General features: G+C 42.2%; 1 protein-coding gene across 1 annotated transcript in view; it reads left to right on the top strand.

Moving 5' to 3' along the window:
• The window catches only part of ALK (ALK receptor tyrosine kinase), a 797030-nt gene that overhangs the window by 663432 nt on the left and 115688 nt on the right, over positions 1-17910 (top strand). The window contains exons 9-10 of the mRNA XM_075595436.1: positions 12740-12909; positions 16418-16512. Coding sequence (XP_075451551.1) covers positions 12740-12909; positions 16418-16512 — 265 coding nt within the window. The remainder of the gene's footprint in view (positions 1-12739; positions 12910-16417; positions 16513-17910) is intronic.

Below are 17910 nucleotides of genomic sequence, written 5' to 3'. Positions count from 1 at the left end.
GTTTGGGTACTTGGAAAGGTGTATTTTGTTTATATGTACTTCTATAATGCTCTAAACGGGTTCCTTTACTCTATTTTGTATCCATCCAGATTTTTAGACAAACTAAAAAAGCAAAAACACTTGTGTGTAAACAGGTCACAGAGACAACAAAAAAAGTAAAGAAACACATTGTTACCCCGAGGAGGACACCGGTGGCGTATACAGAGGATATTTTGGGACGCTGACACCAACCGTTCACCAACATCCAAATGCAGCCATCTTTTCTAAAAGAAGCCATATACAGTATATAACATACTGACCACAAATTCTCACCCAACATCCCCCGACGTTTGTGCTGAAAAGTGGACTTGCTACACTAACTTCCCTTTAATACAGCGGCTGGAACCCGGATCCAACTACGGAGCGGCACATGTGGCAAAAAGCCTCTAAAAGGCACAACCGCTGCATTCAGAAATACTTAGAAGCATTGCAGATCCAAACAAATGTTCAACAAGAACAAGCCATTAAGTTTCCAAGTTGTACATGTTGGCTATAAGACCAATATTTCCAATTCTATTATACTCCAGGAGCATCATTGTATCGTGAAAACGGTTAATAAAAAGCATTACTTGCCTATCTTTGCGTAAACTGCGCTTTTCTGCAATGCTTTTCAGCTGCGCACTCCAGCAATGCTCGGAAGCTTGGACTCTCCAGCAACACTCAGGTGCTGCACTCTTCTAGGCAAAGCCCAGCAACGACCATTAGGCCCCATTCATACTGCGAGCGAACGCGCCCTGTGCGAACAACAGGTCGCACCTCTATGAGGCAGGCCATAGAGCGCGCAACCGCGACCGTAATGAAGCACAATGGCGAGGCAGCATTTTCAGGAGACCAAGGAATGTGTGTTTGTCACACAACGGCCAGGTGGTGAAGGTGAACCAGCCTCGTGACGTCACGGTCACGCCTCCCCGTCGCAAGTGATTTCAATCCACTATATCCGATGGCCTAACTGTGCCTTTCAGAGAACTGTCAGGCTCCTCCGGCATTGCAAGCCGGGAAGGATGCTGAGCTGGCTCTAGCATCACTTTTATATATTCATGTAGTGACAATTGCAAACCCTCACGAAAATGTCGAACAATTTTGCACCCACGACTTTTCAAACCCTTTGCCAGTATCCTCATTTCCAGAAAAACTCTCGAAAACGTTTCTGTGGAGCAGAAACAAGAACACGCTAACGGGGATACTTACAATGGTGCCCGGTACAATAGGATAAAAAATTGGTAATGTCTAAGCAGTAGATCTACATTCATATAGGAATATGCCGTATTATCACCTGCTGATCCTATCTGTCAAAAAAAAAACCTACAAGAAAACCTCTGCTTTATTCACTGCTCCAAGATAGAGATTGAACGTCGCACATGGTCCCCGAACATTGGAACATTTGTATGGTTTAAACTGATGTTATATCCCTAATTAAACTAAGTGGCTTGTCATTTATTAACACACAGGAAACATTGCTAAGTAAGGTTTAGGACTGCCAGTACAACTGCAATATAATGGCGTAATCATCACAACGCTGTTTACATCTACATAGCTGTTAATGGCCTTCACTGGCTGAGATCTGAAATCATAGGGAAACTTTATCTTTGTTGGCACCGGAATGCTCACACAAAAAGACATCCATCAGTTAGAGCTCTCAGCCTATTTTCAGTAATTGCTTCACTGCTGGAAACAATGTCCACACTATGAGGCTAATTATGGTAGCTGACGACAGGGCTTTTGACCCCCAAAATGTTGTGCTGATATGTTTTCTGCTGAGTAAAAGAAGAATCGTGTTGCATCCGTTGGAGTAACGATGTTTACGTTGAGTGCGACGGACACAAATGTTGCTGCTAATTATGGCCAGCCCAAGAAAACGCAGTATCTAGCATGTTATCACCATTGGTCACTGCCATGTGGCCCAACATGCTAAAGCTAACCGTACAGGGAATATGAAATCCAATCCATTATTTTGATTAAAACCGTTATATATACACTAACTGAAGTTAACCAAATGAATCAAAGAATAAAATCCCATCAATAGGTACAGGACCGTTTTATATTGCTATGGCTAACCCAAGAATTCATATTTCCTAAGAGTTACTCCATAAAAAACACCATAAGTGGCCATATTTACTAAGTATAAATAATCAACATTCAGCAGATTAACAGCAATAAGAAACTGTCCCGGCTCCAGACGTGACTAAGGCCGAGCTCATACTGTGAGAGATGGCGCTTGCGCACGTGTGCAGGATCCCTTGAGACCGCTACTAGTGCACGCACCACGGAGCGACCGCGCTTTGAAAAGACAACAAACGTGTCTTTTCAAGCGGCGGTCACGTCACGTGTGCGGTTTAGCCAACCACGGCGAACCAGCTCTGACATCATAGCCACGCCCCCTCCACACACACACCCCCATCGCCTCCAACACTATGAGCACAGATCGCTTGTGCTACAGCAGCAAGAGCTCGCACTCTCACAAGCAAGCGGAGTGTATGAGCTCACAATCTCGCAAGCAAGAGGAGTGTATGAGCTTGCACTCGCAAGCAAGAGGAGTGTATGAGCTCGCACTCTCGCAAGCAAGCGGAGTGTATGAGCTCGCACTCTCGCAAGCAAGCAGTGTATGAGCTCACACTCTCGCAAGCAAGAGGAGTGAATGAGCTCGCACTCTCGCAAGCAAGAGGAGTATATGAGCTCGCCCTCTCGCAAGCAAAAGGAGTGTATGAGCTCGCACTCGCAAGCAAGCGGAGTGTATGAGCTCAGCCTCTCGCAAGCAAGCAGAGTGTATGAGCTCGGCCACTCGCAAGCAAGAGGAGTGTATGAGCTCGCACTCTCGCAAGCAAGAGGAATGTATGAGCTTGGCCTAAGAAAGTTAAGAGATGCAGCAATAATTCAACATAACGATTCATTCTATTCAGCAGTAAGAGGTGTTGTCACAATGAAGAGATACCAATTTAGCTCCTTTTCCAAAGTCTCATGTAAGACCCATAAAATGTATCTCTGCTTTCAGCAAACACGTCTCCAACGCTAATGCATCTATCATCATTTTTCATTCTGATTATGTCAATTATTTTAAAAGTGTTACTGACACTCAAGCTCTGAAGGGGTTAATGAGAGAAAACTTTGAGTGCTAAAGCTTTTTCATGAATTCTGTAAAAAATAGCATTACAACGTGATGAATGTATTCAAAAGTGGACTTCAGATAAACGCCTCAACCCTTAAAAATCAAGTGCATTTAACCAGCTAACACACTTTGTTATGACAATTAATAGCAAGTCCCATCTCTCCTTTGTAGAATGCAGCAAAGGTATGAATAATGACCGCGCATTAGATGGATTATGAGAAACCAGGAATGTTTGTTGGGCTATTTATCTTCCCAGCTTGTAATCAGAGGGGGATACTGTAATTTGCTGAACACTAAACATTGGGATGGTCCATTAGCCAAGAAACCTTTTAAATTGATATCCATTCCACTGTGGTAAATCTTCATTCAAACAGCAGGTTCGGCAACACTGAAGGAGATTATGCCGATTACTCAGTACTCTGTCAGTATATGTGACAGCTACAGGGCTATTTGTTTTATTTATATTTACAGTATGTTTTGGTATTTATATGATAATACCTGTTATTAACTGATATTCATTTAGATTCAATAGTATGTTTTAGAACTATTTTGCCATGGAAGATGAGTTCAGATGAACATTTTCAAAGAATTCCTTTGATATAGTACAACCCGGGAAGTGAACAATATATAACCTTGCTACACACGTTTAACAGACGTGCAAACGTTCTCCTCACCCTGGTTCATCCCCTCTCTGTTTGATCCCCCCTTTCCACCCCCCCTATATTTCAGCTTCAAAGTTTGCTCAGAATGTGTTTGCGGAACTCCTCATGAACTTTTGTGGACGTACGAAGTTCGCCAAAAGCGGTCACATCCCTAATGTTTAATGCGTACATGTGTGCTGCTTAACTCTCACACAGGGGGTCAATTATCAAAGTCTCCAGGGCAAATAAACTGCCCCAGATTTATTAAGGAAACACACCATAACTCTGTGCCCAGGACATACTTGAAAACGAGAGGTAACGGTCAATCTATTATCTCCTGGTAAAACAATTCTATTAATAAATAAACATCCGACTGAAACCCCTGGGATCTGGTGCAGTGTTATTGCCCCGCTCTAGCACTTGTTCTGTAGACTTTGGGAGACCGCATACATTTTGTTCTGTACAAAACTCCTGGTTTCATTCTCTTGAACTCCATGGAAAGACCAACAGGAATTGCCATAGAAATCAAATAGGCCAAACCCAAAAAAGTATCAATAATTTGGTTATGTTTTGGGATTTAAACTAATAAGGAATGGCTGCATTCAAATCCTTCCTGGTCATAGGATACCTTTGTATTTATCTCAAGTATTGTAAAATTCTATATGAACCTCTACTACGCCTGCTTGGAGACCTCTATGCATCGTTCCTGTACAGAAGCACTTATTTCATATTCCCAGTGGGAAAACAAAACTTGGGAAACGAGACAGCATCATAATACAACTTCTAAGTGCATGCTGGAGGGGATTGCTACTTTAATACGACTAAGGACATGAAAGTTACACTCTCTGATGGATCCCAGTAAACCATTTAAAGAGCACAATATGAAAAGGAAGAGTATGCAGCTTCTCAGATCATTAGACAGTAGACAGAGTTATATTGGATCATCTCTGGTAACAAGTGCAGTAATGAGTCATGTAAGCACTGTATGAGTGCAGCATGTTTCACACCTGGAACCAGCACACCGCTGAGTGTACTAAACCAGGTCTGGCTTACAATCATAGAAATTGCAGGTTTTGCTGCAAAAAAACCTAAGGGGATTGTCACGGAAGACAAACACTTTTAACACTTTTTACCTTCAGTATCAATTTAGGCAAAACAAGGTAGTGGAATAAAATGAGGTTTATTCGGGTGAAACCCGCGTACACACAATGAATACACAAAATACAGACAGATTATACACTTACTGGGGAGTCTGGGGTTGAAACCTAGCCTCAAATAGGTGCAGGGCACCTGCTTCAGAAGGCTTACCCTGACCGGGACCTCGTCCCGAGCTTCCTGGTACTCTTTCCGGGGAGAATACCCAACCTCGGCCGCTACGTTCTATTCTGAGAACTTGGACTTCGCGTCTGACTTAGTCTCAGCAAGGTAGGCTTTCCTAGCTCCAAAAATGAAGCCGGTTGCTCTGCTATTCGCAACAGAGCAACTTTAAAAGACCCGCCTTCGCCTCACCAACTCAAGCCACAGATCGACGGGTTCTCTGATCGGGCAGTCTCCTTACATAGACCCCGCTGTTCTATGTTTAACATGGAAAGGAGACTAACAACCAATCAGAGAACGGATCGTACCTCAGCCAGCCAATCAGAATGGGGGCTCGTGTGGCTGGTGATGTCAGAGGAGGAGGCGTGCCAAGCCGGCTCGAAAAGCCGGGCGAGTGGGAAAAATGAATCGGTCAATTGGAAACGCTCCTACCAGCCGCATCTTCCCCCAGCCAACCCATTACTACCCGCTGGGCAGGCTCCACCAGGACTGGCATCGAAAAGGTGCCCCAGCTGGGTGCCCTTTGTTCTCCAGACCTGGTACTTCGCTCTTCCCCACTCACCAAATGGTCTTCTCACCATTGGACATCCTTTCTCTCCTTTGAACTCCGATGTCTATGCAGACATACTGGCACATATGTAGATGCAAGGGCTGACTGCATAGACATTAATACATATTGTATAACACATACTACACTGCTTTATTAAACATATATCTCTTGTGGAACCTTATATATGTGGGGGAAATGGGTCTGGGACATTTGGGCTCGAAAACCAGGATTCTGGGGGACACTGTGTAGCCCCGGTGTAATTCATTCGCACACACGTGCCTGCACGTCGGGGAGAAATACGGGACTACCGGTAACTTTGTCCCCCGAACTCCTGCAAACAAAATAAACACATTTTGACCCAAATATCCCACCTAAAACTCCCACTCCCAAAGTCTCATGTTTATTGGGAAAGCGGAACAAGTAAAACCCAGGTTTTAGATATACCGTAGGTCCGGAAATAATTGGACACTGATACAAGTTTTGTTATTTCGTCTGTGTACCAAAATAAATTCAAGTTACAGTTAAATAATGAATATGGGCTTAAAGTGCAGTCTATCAGCTTTAATTTGAGGGTATTCACATCCAAATTGGAGAAAGGGTTTAGGAATTACATCTCTTTAATATGTAGCCCCCCCTTTTTCAAGGGACCAAAAGGCTATTCCTTTGTTATTTCATTATCAATTAAGCAGGTAAAAGGTCTGGACTTGATTCCAGGTGTGGCATTCGCATTTGGAAGCTGTTGCTATGAACCCACAACATGCGGTCAAAGGAGCTCTCAATGCAAGTGAAACAGGGCACCCTTAGGCTGCAAAAAAAGAAAATCCATCAGAGAGATAGCAGGAACATTAGGAGTGGCCAAATCAACAGTTTGGTACAATCTGAGAAACAAAGAACGCACTGGTGAGCTCTGCAACACAAAAAGGCCTGGACGTCCACGGAATACAACAGTGGTGGATGATCGTAGGATCCTTTCCATGGTAAAGAAAAAACCCCTCACAACATCCAGCCAAGTGAAGAACATTCTCCAGGAGGTAGGCATATCATTATCGAAGTCTACCATAAAGAGAAGACTTCACGAGAGCAATTACAGAGGGTTCAACACAAGGCGCAAACCATTCATAAGCCTCAAGAATAGAAAGGCCAGATTAGACTTTGCCAAACAATATCTAAAAAAGCCAACCTAGTTCTGGAACAGCATTCTTTGGACAGATGAAACTAAGATCAACCTGGACCAGAATGATGGGAAGAAAAAAGTATGGAGAAGGCTTGGAACGGCTCATGATCCAAAGCATACCACATCATCTGTAAAACACGGTGGAGGCAGTATGATGGCATGGGCATCCATGGTTTACAATGGCACTGGGTCACTAGTGTTTATTGATGATGTGACAGAAGACAGAAGCAGACGGATGAATTCTGAAGTGTATAGGGATATATTGTCTGCTCAGATTCAGCCAAATTCAGTGAAGTTGATTGGACGGCGCTTCACTTTACAGATGGACAATGACCCAAAACATACTGCGAAAGCAACCCAGGAGATTTTTAAGGCAAAGAAGTGGAATATTCTGCAATGGTCGAGTCAATCACCTGATCTCAACCCGATCGATCATGCATTTCACTTGCTGAAGACAAAACTTAAGGCAGAAAGACCCACGAACAAACAACTGAAGACAGCTGCAGTAAAGGCCTGGAAAAGCATCACAAAGGAGGAAACCCAGCGTTTGGTGATGTCCATGCGCTCCAGACTTCAAGCAGTCACTGCCTGCAAAGGATTCTCAACAAAGTATTAAAAATGAACATTTTATTTATGATTGTGTTAATTTGTCCAATTACATTTGAGCCCCTGAAATAAGGGGCCTGTGTATGAAAATGGTTGCAATTGCTAAACGTTTCATATGATATTTTTGTTTAACCCCTTGAATTAAAGCTGAAAGTCTGCACTTCTATTGCATCTCGGTTGTTTCATTTCAATTCCATTGTGGTGGCATACAGAGCCAAAATTATGAAAATTGTGTCAGTGTCCAATTATTTCCGCACCTGACTGTACATTACAGTGTCCCTGGCTTATGGCTTTAGCGGCCAGGGCCCCACGGTTTTCAGGGGTAACCAGTCGGGCTTCACCTTTATTATGAAGACTGGCTGCCCCCTACCGTCACAGGGATCATTAGTCAAAGTCTTCTGGCTGCAATACCAGGGCAAAACTGGTGCAAAAATATTGAAGAAGTTTGTGAAACATGAAAATCCCATTTTTTTTCCCCCCCAATAAATCTGGTGCAGTTTTTATGCCAGGATATTTAATTAAATAAAATAACCTTCTAAATGCTAGGGGGAACTTGGAATGTGTTTCACACATAAATACAACATAAAAGCGACATTAAGAATGTAATGTTAGTGATGAAGTAATATAATATAAGCTTTTTTGTGTTTCTGTATTAATGTACTAAAATTAATGAATACATAGATACACAAGCGAATAGTGAATAAGAAATAAATATTGAATAAATAAATACATAATTTTGATACATTTAAAAATATTATGATTAAACAACAGTCATGTGTGATCTTTGGTAATTACAACATTAACATTTTTAACTTAAAGATATGACGTTGTACCCCATGGTTCCACATAGGATAATGGGAAGGGACTGGTCTCCCATGTCTGTGTTTTGGAGATTACCCTTTGAAGGACAGAAGGTGTGGGAGTCAGAATGCTTGTCAGCAAGTCCCAGCCTGATCATGGACAGCTGCTGGGGAATCTGTGGCTGAAATTAGTTTCCCCGTCTGATATCATCAACGTGACATGAGACTATTCATCAATACATTACAAGGAAGTTTGAAAAACTGTGTTGGCCCGAATATACTGTGACCTCGTACATAATACGACCCCTACCGTTTTGAAGGTGTTCTACAGGGGGGAAAAAGGTCTTGAATATACCTTGAGGCTTTCTTTTTCCTCCTGCTCCTTTCCTATGGGTCTTTTTTATATTTTTCTGGGGCAATTTTATCACTGTTTTAGCTTTTTTTCCCTGTCTGGAACTCACTGTGCATCCCTCTCAGGAGCATGTGGTAGCCATCATAGAGATTGGGATAAGCTGTGAGGCCCTGTGTTTCCTCCGTCCGACAGAGTCTCTGGCCAAACAATTGATGGGAGGGGGGGGGAGAGGATGGAGGGGGGGCGAGCCTGCAGTGAAGCGCCTGGACAAAATGGCCACCTCTCCTTACTTGGGGGCCCTTCACTGCAGCTCCACAGACCCACGGCTTCCAGTCTCCCACAGCGCTGGGACCGGATTCCCGTCAAGCGGTTTCCTCGCTGCTACTACTCTCACCTCCTCCTCAGGTCAGTGCCCCGCTCTGTTCGCCGCCGTGTCGGGACTACTGGTTTCGCCCGGTGGCCATCTTGGATCTTTTTTCCCCTGTGTTAAATGCTAGGCTGCGAATATAGTACGAATGCAGTTTGTGGAACGGCAATTGTCGGAAAAAACCTTGCACTATATTCAAGCCAAATGGTATTTAGGTAATTGTGCTCGTTAAAGTGTGCCACCTCTTCGAGTCTAACTTCATCATGAAAAACCTAACTACAAAATGAAAATATTACATTTTAAATACCGCCAATATTATAAACTGTGTTGGTGAGTACATACATGTAACTGCATATCCATGACAACACACTGTACAATAGTTATTGATTCTGATAGTGTATCATTTTATCAACAATCAAAACCTCTAAACAATTTAAGACTATGGTGAAAATGGAATATACACTACAACAAGAGCCCAATTATGTGATAATTTCACCATAGTCTTAACTTTTTGGTCCCTTAAATGTCGTTTCAACACAATAAACAAATCTGCTACCATACTGGTCAACTCTTCGTGTCATGTTTCCACTGTTTCTTCAATCCAATTCACACATTGAGGAGCGAAGAGACTAACATTGTTTTTCTCCTACATCTTCTTGGTAACACCCTCATGTATTTGAGTACTGTAAGGCTGAGTCCATGGTCAGCGCTTTTCAGCTGACCCGCGCTGAGGCACGCTGACGCTTGTCAGTGAGCCCCTGCAGCCGCAATGAGAGCGGCTTCAGCAGGGGCTCGCGCATGTTTCCGCAAATTTTTTTTAGTTTAAGCGCTCACGGGAGCGCAGGGCCAGTCACGTGAGCGGTTCGCCCAATGAGGGCAAACCAGCTCCGTGACGTCACTGGCCCGCCCCCTGACACGCCCCCGGACGGCGCGCTTTCCCTCAGCCTCCGTGCGCCTCCGCACGGCTGAAGTCTGTATGGACTCATTCTAAGTCAAGTTCACCCATTCATATTGGCTAGTGTTCATATATCAATTGTTGTAGTAATGATTCTAAATGTTCTGCACTAATAGCGGCAATCTTGAGAAATATGTTTCATGATGGAATTTTTTTTGATTGTAAAACAGCCTAAAGACCGTCTCATTAATGCAAAGACTCCTGTTCAATAAGGGGGTCGTAGCTCTGCACCCATAGTATCAGCTTGGGCAGGTCCCATTGTTCCTCTATGCTACAGGTAGCAAAAATAAATATGAAGCTCTTCAGGGTAGACTTCAATTGTACTGGTAGCAGTGAGTATAAAAAAAACTCAGCAAAATATTGATTTTTAGTGAACATCTATAGTGTACAAAAAGTAGCAAACTGACTATTAAGCAAAAAGTATTTATGTATCAAGTTCAACAAAATCAAATTGCCTCTCTGCATGAGCTCCAGGTCTATACAAAACCAGTTATTGAAGCTGTGCTGAGTTGCCATTTTCAAAACAGTGGAAGTCTCTGTTTTGTCTATTACATTCACTGAAGGATCCCATCATTGGTATTTTTCATGGAATGTTTAGCAGCATGGGACTGGGCAGATATTTATTTATTTATTTATTTATTTATAAAATATTTTACCAGGAAGTAATACATTGAGAGTTACCTCTCGTTTTCAAGTATGTCCTGGGCACAGAGTAAAACAAAATAATACATGGTTACAAATACAGTTACATAAATGAACAAGGTATACATTATATACAAGACATTGCACGCACAGTTAAAGAAAATATATATTATGAGCGTATGAAACAGTTACAGACCAGATTAAAGTGTGAGACAGCCTTAGATTTGAAAGAACTTAAACTGGTGGTGGATGTGAGAGTCTCTGGTAGGTTGTTCCAGTTTTGGGGTGCACGGAAGGAGAAGGAGGAACGTCCGGATACTTTGTTGTCCAAATTCCAATGTCTTAGCAGAAAAGGAACACAGAAAGAGTGAAAATACACATGCACCGCTTTATCTCTCACCTATCTATAATGTACAATATATCTTCAAATAAAATCATGTTTTCTTTGTGTTTTTGTCCAGAACATGCCATTGTCACTTGAAAAAGACCACTAAGGTCGAAACGTCGTGTTGGCTCAATAAATGAGTTTATTTTGCTTAAATCCGCAGTGCCCTTTGTTCCTTTATTCTTCTTTGTGTTTTTGTCAGAACTCGATTAGTTTGGGATTTTTTATTAATTATGTGAAAAAGTTAAAATAAGGACATTTTTCATACGTTTAGGATTTTTTTTTACATTTTTGTGCATAAGTTTGCAAGTTTTTCATTTGCAAGTCCAAAAGTTCACCCAGTTTATAAAAAAAAAAAACAATTAAAGGGTGAGTCTTTCTAAGGTTTTTGCTCAAATTTTGCTCAGATTAAAAAATGTGTTCCAGATTTCAATTCTGACAGCCGAACAAACACCAAAGTTTGCAAAGTTAGGATTTCGAACCCGTTAGCCAAGCTTAATAACCAAAAACAAATAGACAATACCGTTCTGTGGCTAACAAAATGCTTTTATTTGTGCGAGCTTTCGAGATACACTGATCTCTTCTTCCAGCGATGGTCCAATGGATAAAGCAAGAAAGTTTGTTTACTTAAAAACAGTGTCTCTTGGAATGTATCTGTGACTGAAGCCTACCCTCCCCCCTGTGCAGTATGCGTTTTATGACTTAAGGTGTTAAATGGTCCCTGAATGTTAGTGGTGTGTGTGTAAATATAAATGTATAAAGTGCCCACAGTGTATACAACGCTTTACAAAAGGTGTTTGTGGTTGTGTATACCAATGGTGTGGGTATGTGTAGAAATGTAAGAGGGTGTTGTTTTGCTGTAAAAGCCCGTCCTGTTGAGCATCTCAGCAGCGTCTCCAAATGTAACAGGTTTTCCCCCACCCTCTGGGAGATTACTCTATTATACGGTGCCATGTGCTGGTTACCTGCTGGTTCACAGAAGCTCTGAGGTTTCCCCAATGGTATTGGGGAAGACAGGACAGGCTTTTGGGGTGTTGGTAGGTTTTTTCTCACTGGGGCGCCGCCTCCATCTCTTGCAGGCTCCAGGAGTGCTGGAGACAATCCCCTGCAGGAGAACCATCTGATACCCCCCCTGATAGATTGCAATCTCAGGCAGGAATATATTTTATAAAACAGGAACAGCTTTATTCTTCAACAGTAACCAGAATACAGTCTATACGGATTCACTCTGTCCCTTCCTCCGGATGGTCCCTGGAATCAACCCCCAGCAAAGGCCTGAGAGTCTATCCTAGCTCTTCCCCTGCTCCCTGGTGGAGTAGGTATAGTCCCCACTCCCACTCACCTAAGGGAGGGGATAGAAGGGGGCCAGAGCCCTGCACACACGCTTCCTGGGACAGTCTCTCTCAGGAGAGAGAACACTGACTACTTTTACATGTGCAGACCCTTAAGTATCCTTGGGGAGGGTCCAAGGTCTGAGCCTAGGATTGGGCAGAACACAGGCCTTAGTCCCGCGCCACCTGTCACTCAAGGGAGCTGCTTACTGCAGGGGAAACCCCGGATTGGGCCTACCACTGCCTGCACCTATACCAGGGCTTATGTGTTAGGAAGGGTAGATCAGTAGCCAAAAAGAAGACATGGCTTCTTTTTGGCTACACAGGTTTAGTCTCCATTATTTCATAATCCAAAATACATTAGATTTGAATAGCAAAATGTGCAAGATACATACTGTGTGCATTCAACCCAGCCCCATTGAGTAAAGCTGCAAATAGCATACATTACTTATTCAAATATCCTTCTCTTTCTTTTAGCTCCATATGTCATTTCTCCTGGAAGGGTTTCTGCTCGGAAACGTTTCCGTACTGCTTGTTGAAAATAAAACCGGGAAGGTGAAGAGCAGGGTCCTTTGGCACTTTGCCAACGGAGAAGGACTAGGAGTCTGGCAGTCGATGGTGGTGTCTCTTCAAGATGTGTTGGAGAGGTAAGACTTCATGGTATCACCCTTAAGCATGCCAATGTGCCAGAGTAAAGGAATGCTCAGTAGTAATATCTCTGCTTTTGAAGTACTTGAACCCTTTCCATTTCAGTTACCCGTGGGAAATCACTTTAGGTAGCAACATTTCATCATAAGCTCTACAGGCCAAAAAGATGGCCCGAAAATATTCTATATATAGTGCTATATAAAAAATATAATTGTTCTCAAGAAATGATCTGGGATGTAACTTTTTTTTCTACCTTAAATTCTTATCTCCTGCCCAGAAATATTGGAGGGGACATGCTACATTTCAATGTCAGTAGTGAAGGTTTTGAGGTCACTTAAAAGATTAAAGAAAAAAATAAGAGGGGGGTTGACTAAAAAATAGTGGAACTATTTAAGGAACAAACAAGACTAAGACTAAGCTCATAGGGAGATATTTAATAAACTGCAATCGGGACAATATTACACAGAAACTGGGAGTCACTAATGCAGTTTAATTTAAAAAAAAACTACTCTAGCTTAAATGCACTATTGTAACTTTTTTTTGCAATATATTGGTGTTTTAAAATGTTTATTTCAGTTAAGAGAACTAATGAGCTGTAATAAATAATGGGAATAAGAACTTCAAGCATAAAAGTAAACATATGGGGGGAAAGTCCCTGTCCTGCAGAGCTTACAATCTAATTGATATTTAGGGCGAGCCTACAGAGAGTAGGAAGGTGGTATGTGCAGATGTAAAATGTGAGCATTTTGGCGCTGCAGAAACGCGTTGTTAAAGAGCTTAGATTTGGGGCAGGCCTCGAAGGTGGATAGAGAAGGTGCTTGGTGGATATTCAGGGGATGGGCATTCCAGAGGCGTGGGGCAGTCAGTGAGAAAGGTTTTAGGTTGGAGAGAGCATTAGATACAAAGGGGGTAGAGAGAAGACATCCTTGAGCAGAACACAAGAGGCGAGCAGGTATAGAGGAGTAAATGAGGGATATTGTCAGGCGTAGATTACAGTGTAAAGCCTTGAAACAGAGAAGGACATTTTTTGTAAGTCAACCATTTTACAGCTGTTTAACCCAATATTACGAAATGATAATTAATAACTGCCCATTTGTCACTCATCATATAGTAATTCAGTTTAATTGATTTAATTTGCCTATAGAATAAATCCCCCTTCCAAGTCCATTGTGCTGTTACTTACCCCTTTAGCTTGTCCTGAGCGGAAAAAGAGGTTATTCTTTGTCAGAAGAGTTTAATAACAACATGATAAGCATATAATAGGGTAATAAGAGACTGGACTCAAGGCAAAGAAAGTTTAATTTCAATAAAATAGGCCCCAAAAATCTACAGATCACAAATATTAAGGGCAGTTTTTTGACTTTCTTGACTGATAGCGTTGTACCTTTTTTCACTGTGGCTTTCATTAGGATCCATTTTGTTCTATAAATGTGATTTTTGTTTTTGCATCCCAAATTTGGCCCAGTTTTGCAGCCGGGAGGCTTTGAGATTTTTTTTTATTTATTTATAAAAAATGTTTCACCAGGAAGTAATACATTGAGAGTTACCTCTCGTTTCCAAGTATGTCCTGGGCACAGAGTTATAACAATACATGGTTACATTAAAAGAACAGAGGTCAATTCACTGACATTTCATGGACAGATAGAGCTGGAAAATTGGGAACAGGGGATAAAGAGCTGGTGAGTTTCATATTGAAATAGAGAAGCTTTAACATCACCAAACATCAGCAAACGGCTCCCACCCTTTAGCTGCCCTTCGCCTGCGCCAAAGGCTGTCCACCTTTGGGGCGACGCAGAAGTACACAGAAGGGGTTCAGATTGAATGCAGCTGCGAATACAAAGTTCTTTGTCCTCTTGACTCATTAACATTCCAGTGGGTGGGGTTGACGTTCCACAAAGTACAAGCAAATATTAACCCTTAGAGAGGACCAGGCATGCCTAGATCTTAGACTAAATTACTTATCAATAGATGTAATCTCCTTTCACAGGGAGGGGTCTATTTATCAAAGTCTTCCAGAGGAAAAAGTAGTAGAAGAAGAAGCTTTATCATACAGTCCCACAGAAAGCAGTAGATTTGCTACTTTTACATAGTTACATAGTAGATGAGGTTGAAAAAAGACGTATGTACGTCTATCAAGTTCAAACTACAGTATGCTAAATTTAGACGACAGATACTTTATCCTATATCCGTACTTACAGTATATTGAGGAAGGCAAACAAAAAACAACAGGGAAATATCATCCAATAATATCTCATAAGGGGGGAAATAAATTTCTTCCTGACTCCAAATATTGGCAATCGGATCACTCCATGGATCGACATCCTTCCCATGTTTACTTATTTGGTATATCCCTGTATACCTTTCCTTCCTAAAAAGATGTCCAACCTTTTTATTGAAGGTGTCTATTGTATCTGCCATCACAGTCTCCATGGGTAATGAATTCCACATTGTAACTGCTCTTACTGTACTGTAAATTTGAGGCCATCTTTGCTTGTTTTGCCACAGAACATGCACCCATTTCTCAATTTCTTTCATGGAGCTATGTTGGGAATGTAAATTAAGTTAAAGAGTTAAGGAAGGTCTCAAATGTTCCATGCCTTCATCGGCCTTCACTTTTTATGTGGCAACTATATCGTGTGGTTTGAGGTGGCAATATTTTCTGCCTGAGAAACTTGAGGAAAATGTCTCAAACTAAAATTAAAAGTAAATCCTCATTTCTATCTCTATTTCTATTCTCTGATTCCCACTAACATAACCCTCGAAGGACTAAGGGACTTTTGCAAGGAGAAGGAATGAAAATGATAAATTTTAACGTGCCCAGCAGCTTTAAGGTTATTGCTAAAATAACCTTCTAAAATAAATCCTCCTTAGTTCCGAACCCACTGCTGGAAAAGCAATGAATAATAGCACGCTCGGAGATACTGACGTGCATGCGTTCAACAGGCATGTCGCAATGACAGCCATATCTGATCTAAATATATGTCAAAAACACTGAAGGATAAAAAGTTAAATACCTTCTGAAGTAATGTGTCCCGCACCAAGAGAGTTCAGATAAAGGTAAAAAAAAAAAATACACAAACCTGGGTTTCTGCTTTAACTCTTTGAGTGTCGGAAGAGGAAGAGTCGTCCTCTTCCCTTTCCCTATTCTCAAGTTGGCGTCCGGCACTCCAAGGGAACACAGGACACGATCAATGCTGAAATAAAAGCATTCTGCGGGCAGGACACTGTCACCATATCACGGGGTCCTTGGAGTGGCAGACCCCATGACTTAGTAACTACGTCTTGGGGCACTCACATGGTTAAATACAGTTCCTCTAGAAAATGACATACCTGCATGTTTGTTGTTTCTTCAGAGTAATCCCTGCATATCATGAGTTTCATTCTGCTAATAGCTTTTACTATGCTGCCCCTATACTGGTTCACGACTTCAGCCCACTTCAGGCGCAGTACTTTTAAATGTAGCGCGAAATGTAAGAGTAAGTATGAGGCTCCCTTTTATACCAACAGGTTTTGGCTTGAAATCCATACTTCATGGGACAAGGAATCAGATTCTATTATTGCCTTTGACAACGTGTCGCTGAGCTTGGGCTGTTACCTAACAAGTAAGTAAAAAAGGTCCTCCCTGAAAATGTCCATAAATAGAAACAAACATACTTTAGGTGTTTCCAGATCTCCATTGTTTTTTATGATGGAAGTGTTGTGTCAGCGTGCTGACCAACATGGGAAGGGAGATTGTACAGTAGTATGAAAGGAAGGAGGACCTCTTTGTCGTCCACAGACGGACATTGGGTCGAAGGAAGCTTTTGTAGTGTTGGTTGTACTTTGATCCTCTACGAGTAAAAACAGTGGTCAAAGTGTGATGTTTTTAGGACAGTGGTTTCAATTCTCTCCTTAGGGAGCCCAGTTTGGCAATATACCGCTATGATAGTAATATCACAATAATTAAAAATTATGATATTGTAAGTTGATATTGACATTTTGACTGTCAGTCAACCATGGATGTCATTGATGTTTCAAGAAGAATGAGGTTAGGTGCACTCTCTGGCTCTATATAACTGCCTCAGGTGCACAGAGATAACTCCCAACAGGGAGACATAATACAGGGCACACCCTACGAAATCCAGAAGGAACCGGCACAGATTTATGTGGATTAAAAATCTCTTTTTTGTATGAAGACCCCTGGAGTGCCTGTTCCTTGTTGATTTCGGAGGATGTGCCCTGTATTGATGTTTTAAGGACAGTTCGTGACATGTACTGTAGTTGAAAGCAGCAGTTCGCACTGATTTTTTTTCTGCATTTTAAGCATCCCTCACAATCCCTCCATGACAGCAGCAGCCTCCTTCCTCTGGGCTTCCGTCTGCCACGTTCCTTGTAATCCCTTCCCTCCCCCATCTCTGATGTTCAGTAGTAGGTGGGAGTAAGAACGGTTTATATATTTTAAAATGTGACATTCATTTAAAAACACCTTTTAATTGTAATAAAAGTAAAAACAAATCCCTTTCAAATGATTGATTTTTTTTTTTAACATTAATTTAAAAAGTTGATGTCCTTTTCCCTGTGGAACAGATATTCATAGCGATAAGTATCGTTATCATGATACATTTCTCCATATCATTATCGACCTGTCAGTGGCTCTGTGTCACAGTGTGTGTCACAGTGTGTGTCACAGTGGGTGTGTCAGTGTGTATCTGTGCTTGCAGCACTAACCCTACCCCAGACGGACCACATTTTAGGACTGACCACTTGATTAGTAACTTAATTTATGTCAACTCGCTTGTGTACCCGGCTTCGCCCGGGGAATGTATCTCCCCGCCCCCCCCCCCCCACACTGGTACATCTTCCCCCGCTGCTGCCACATCCTCCTCCCCCCCCCCCCCGTTAGTACATCTCCCCCCAGCTGCCAGTCCATCCCGCCCCCCATCCCCCCCCCCCGCTGCCGGCACATCTCCCCACGCTGTTGACATCTCCCCACCCCCCCCCCTCCCCGCTGCTGCCGCATC

This window comes from Ascaphus truei, chromosome 4 (assembly GCF_040206685.1).
Source record: "Ascaphus truei isolate aAscTru1 chromosome 4, aAscTru1.hap1, whole genome shotgun sequence".
Lineage (NCBI taxonomy): Eukaryota > Metazoa > Chordata > Amphibia > Anura > Ascaphidae > Ascaphus > Ascaphus truei.
Note: the sequence above shows the minus strand (reverse complement) of the source record. Positions and strands in the feature narration are given on the sequence as shown.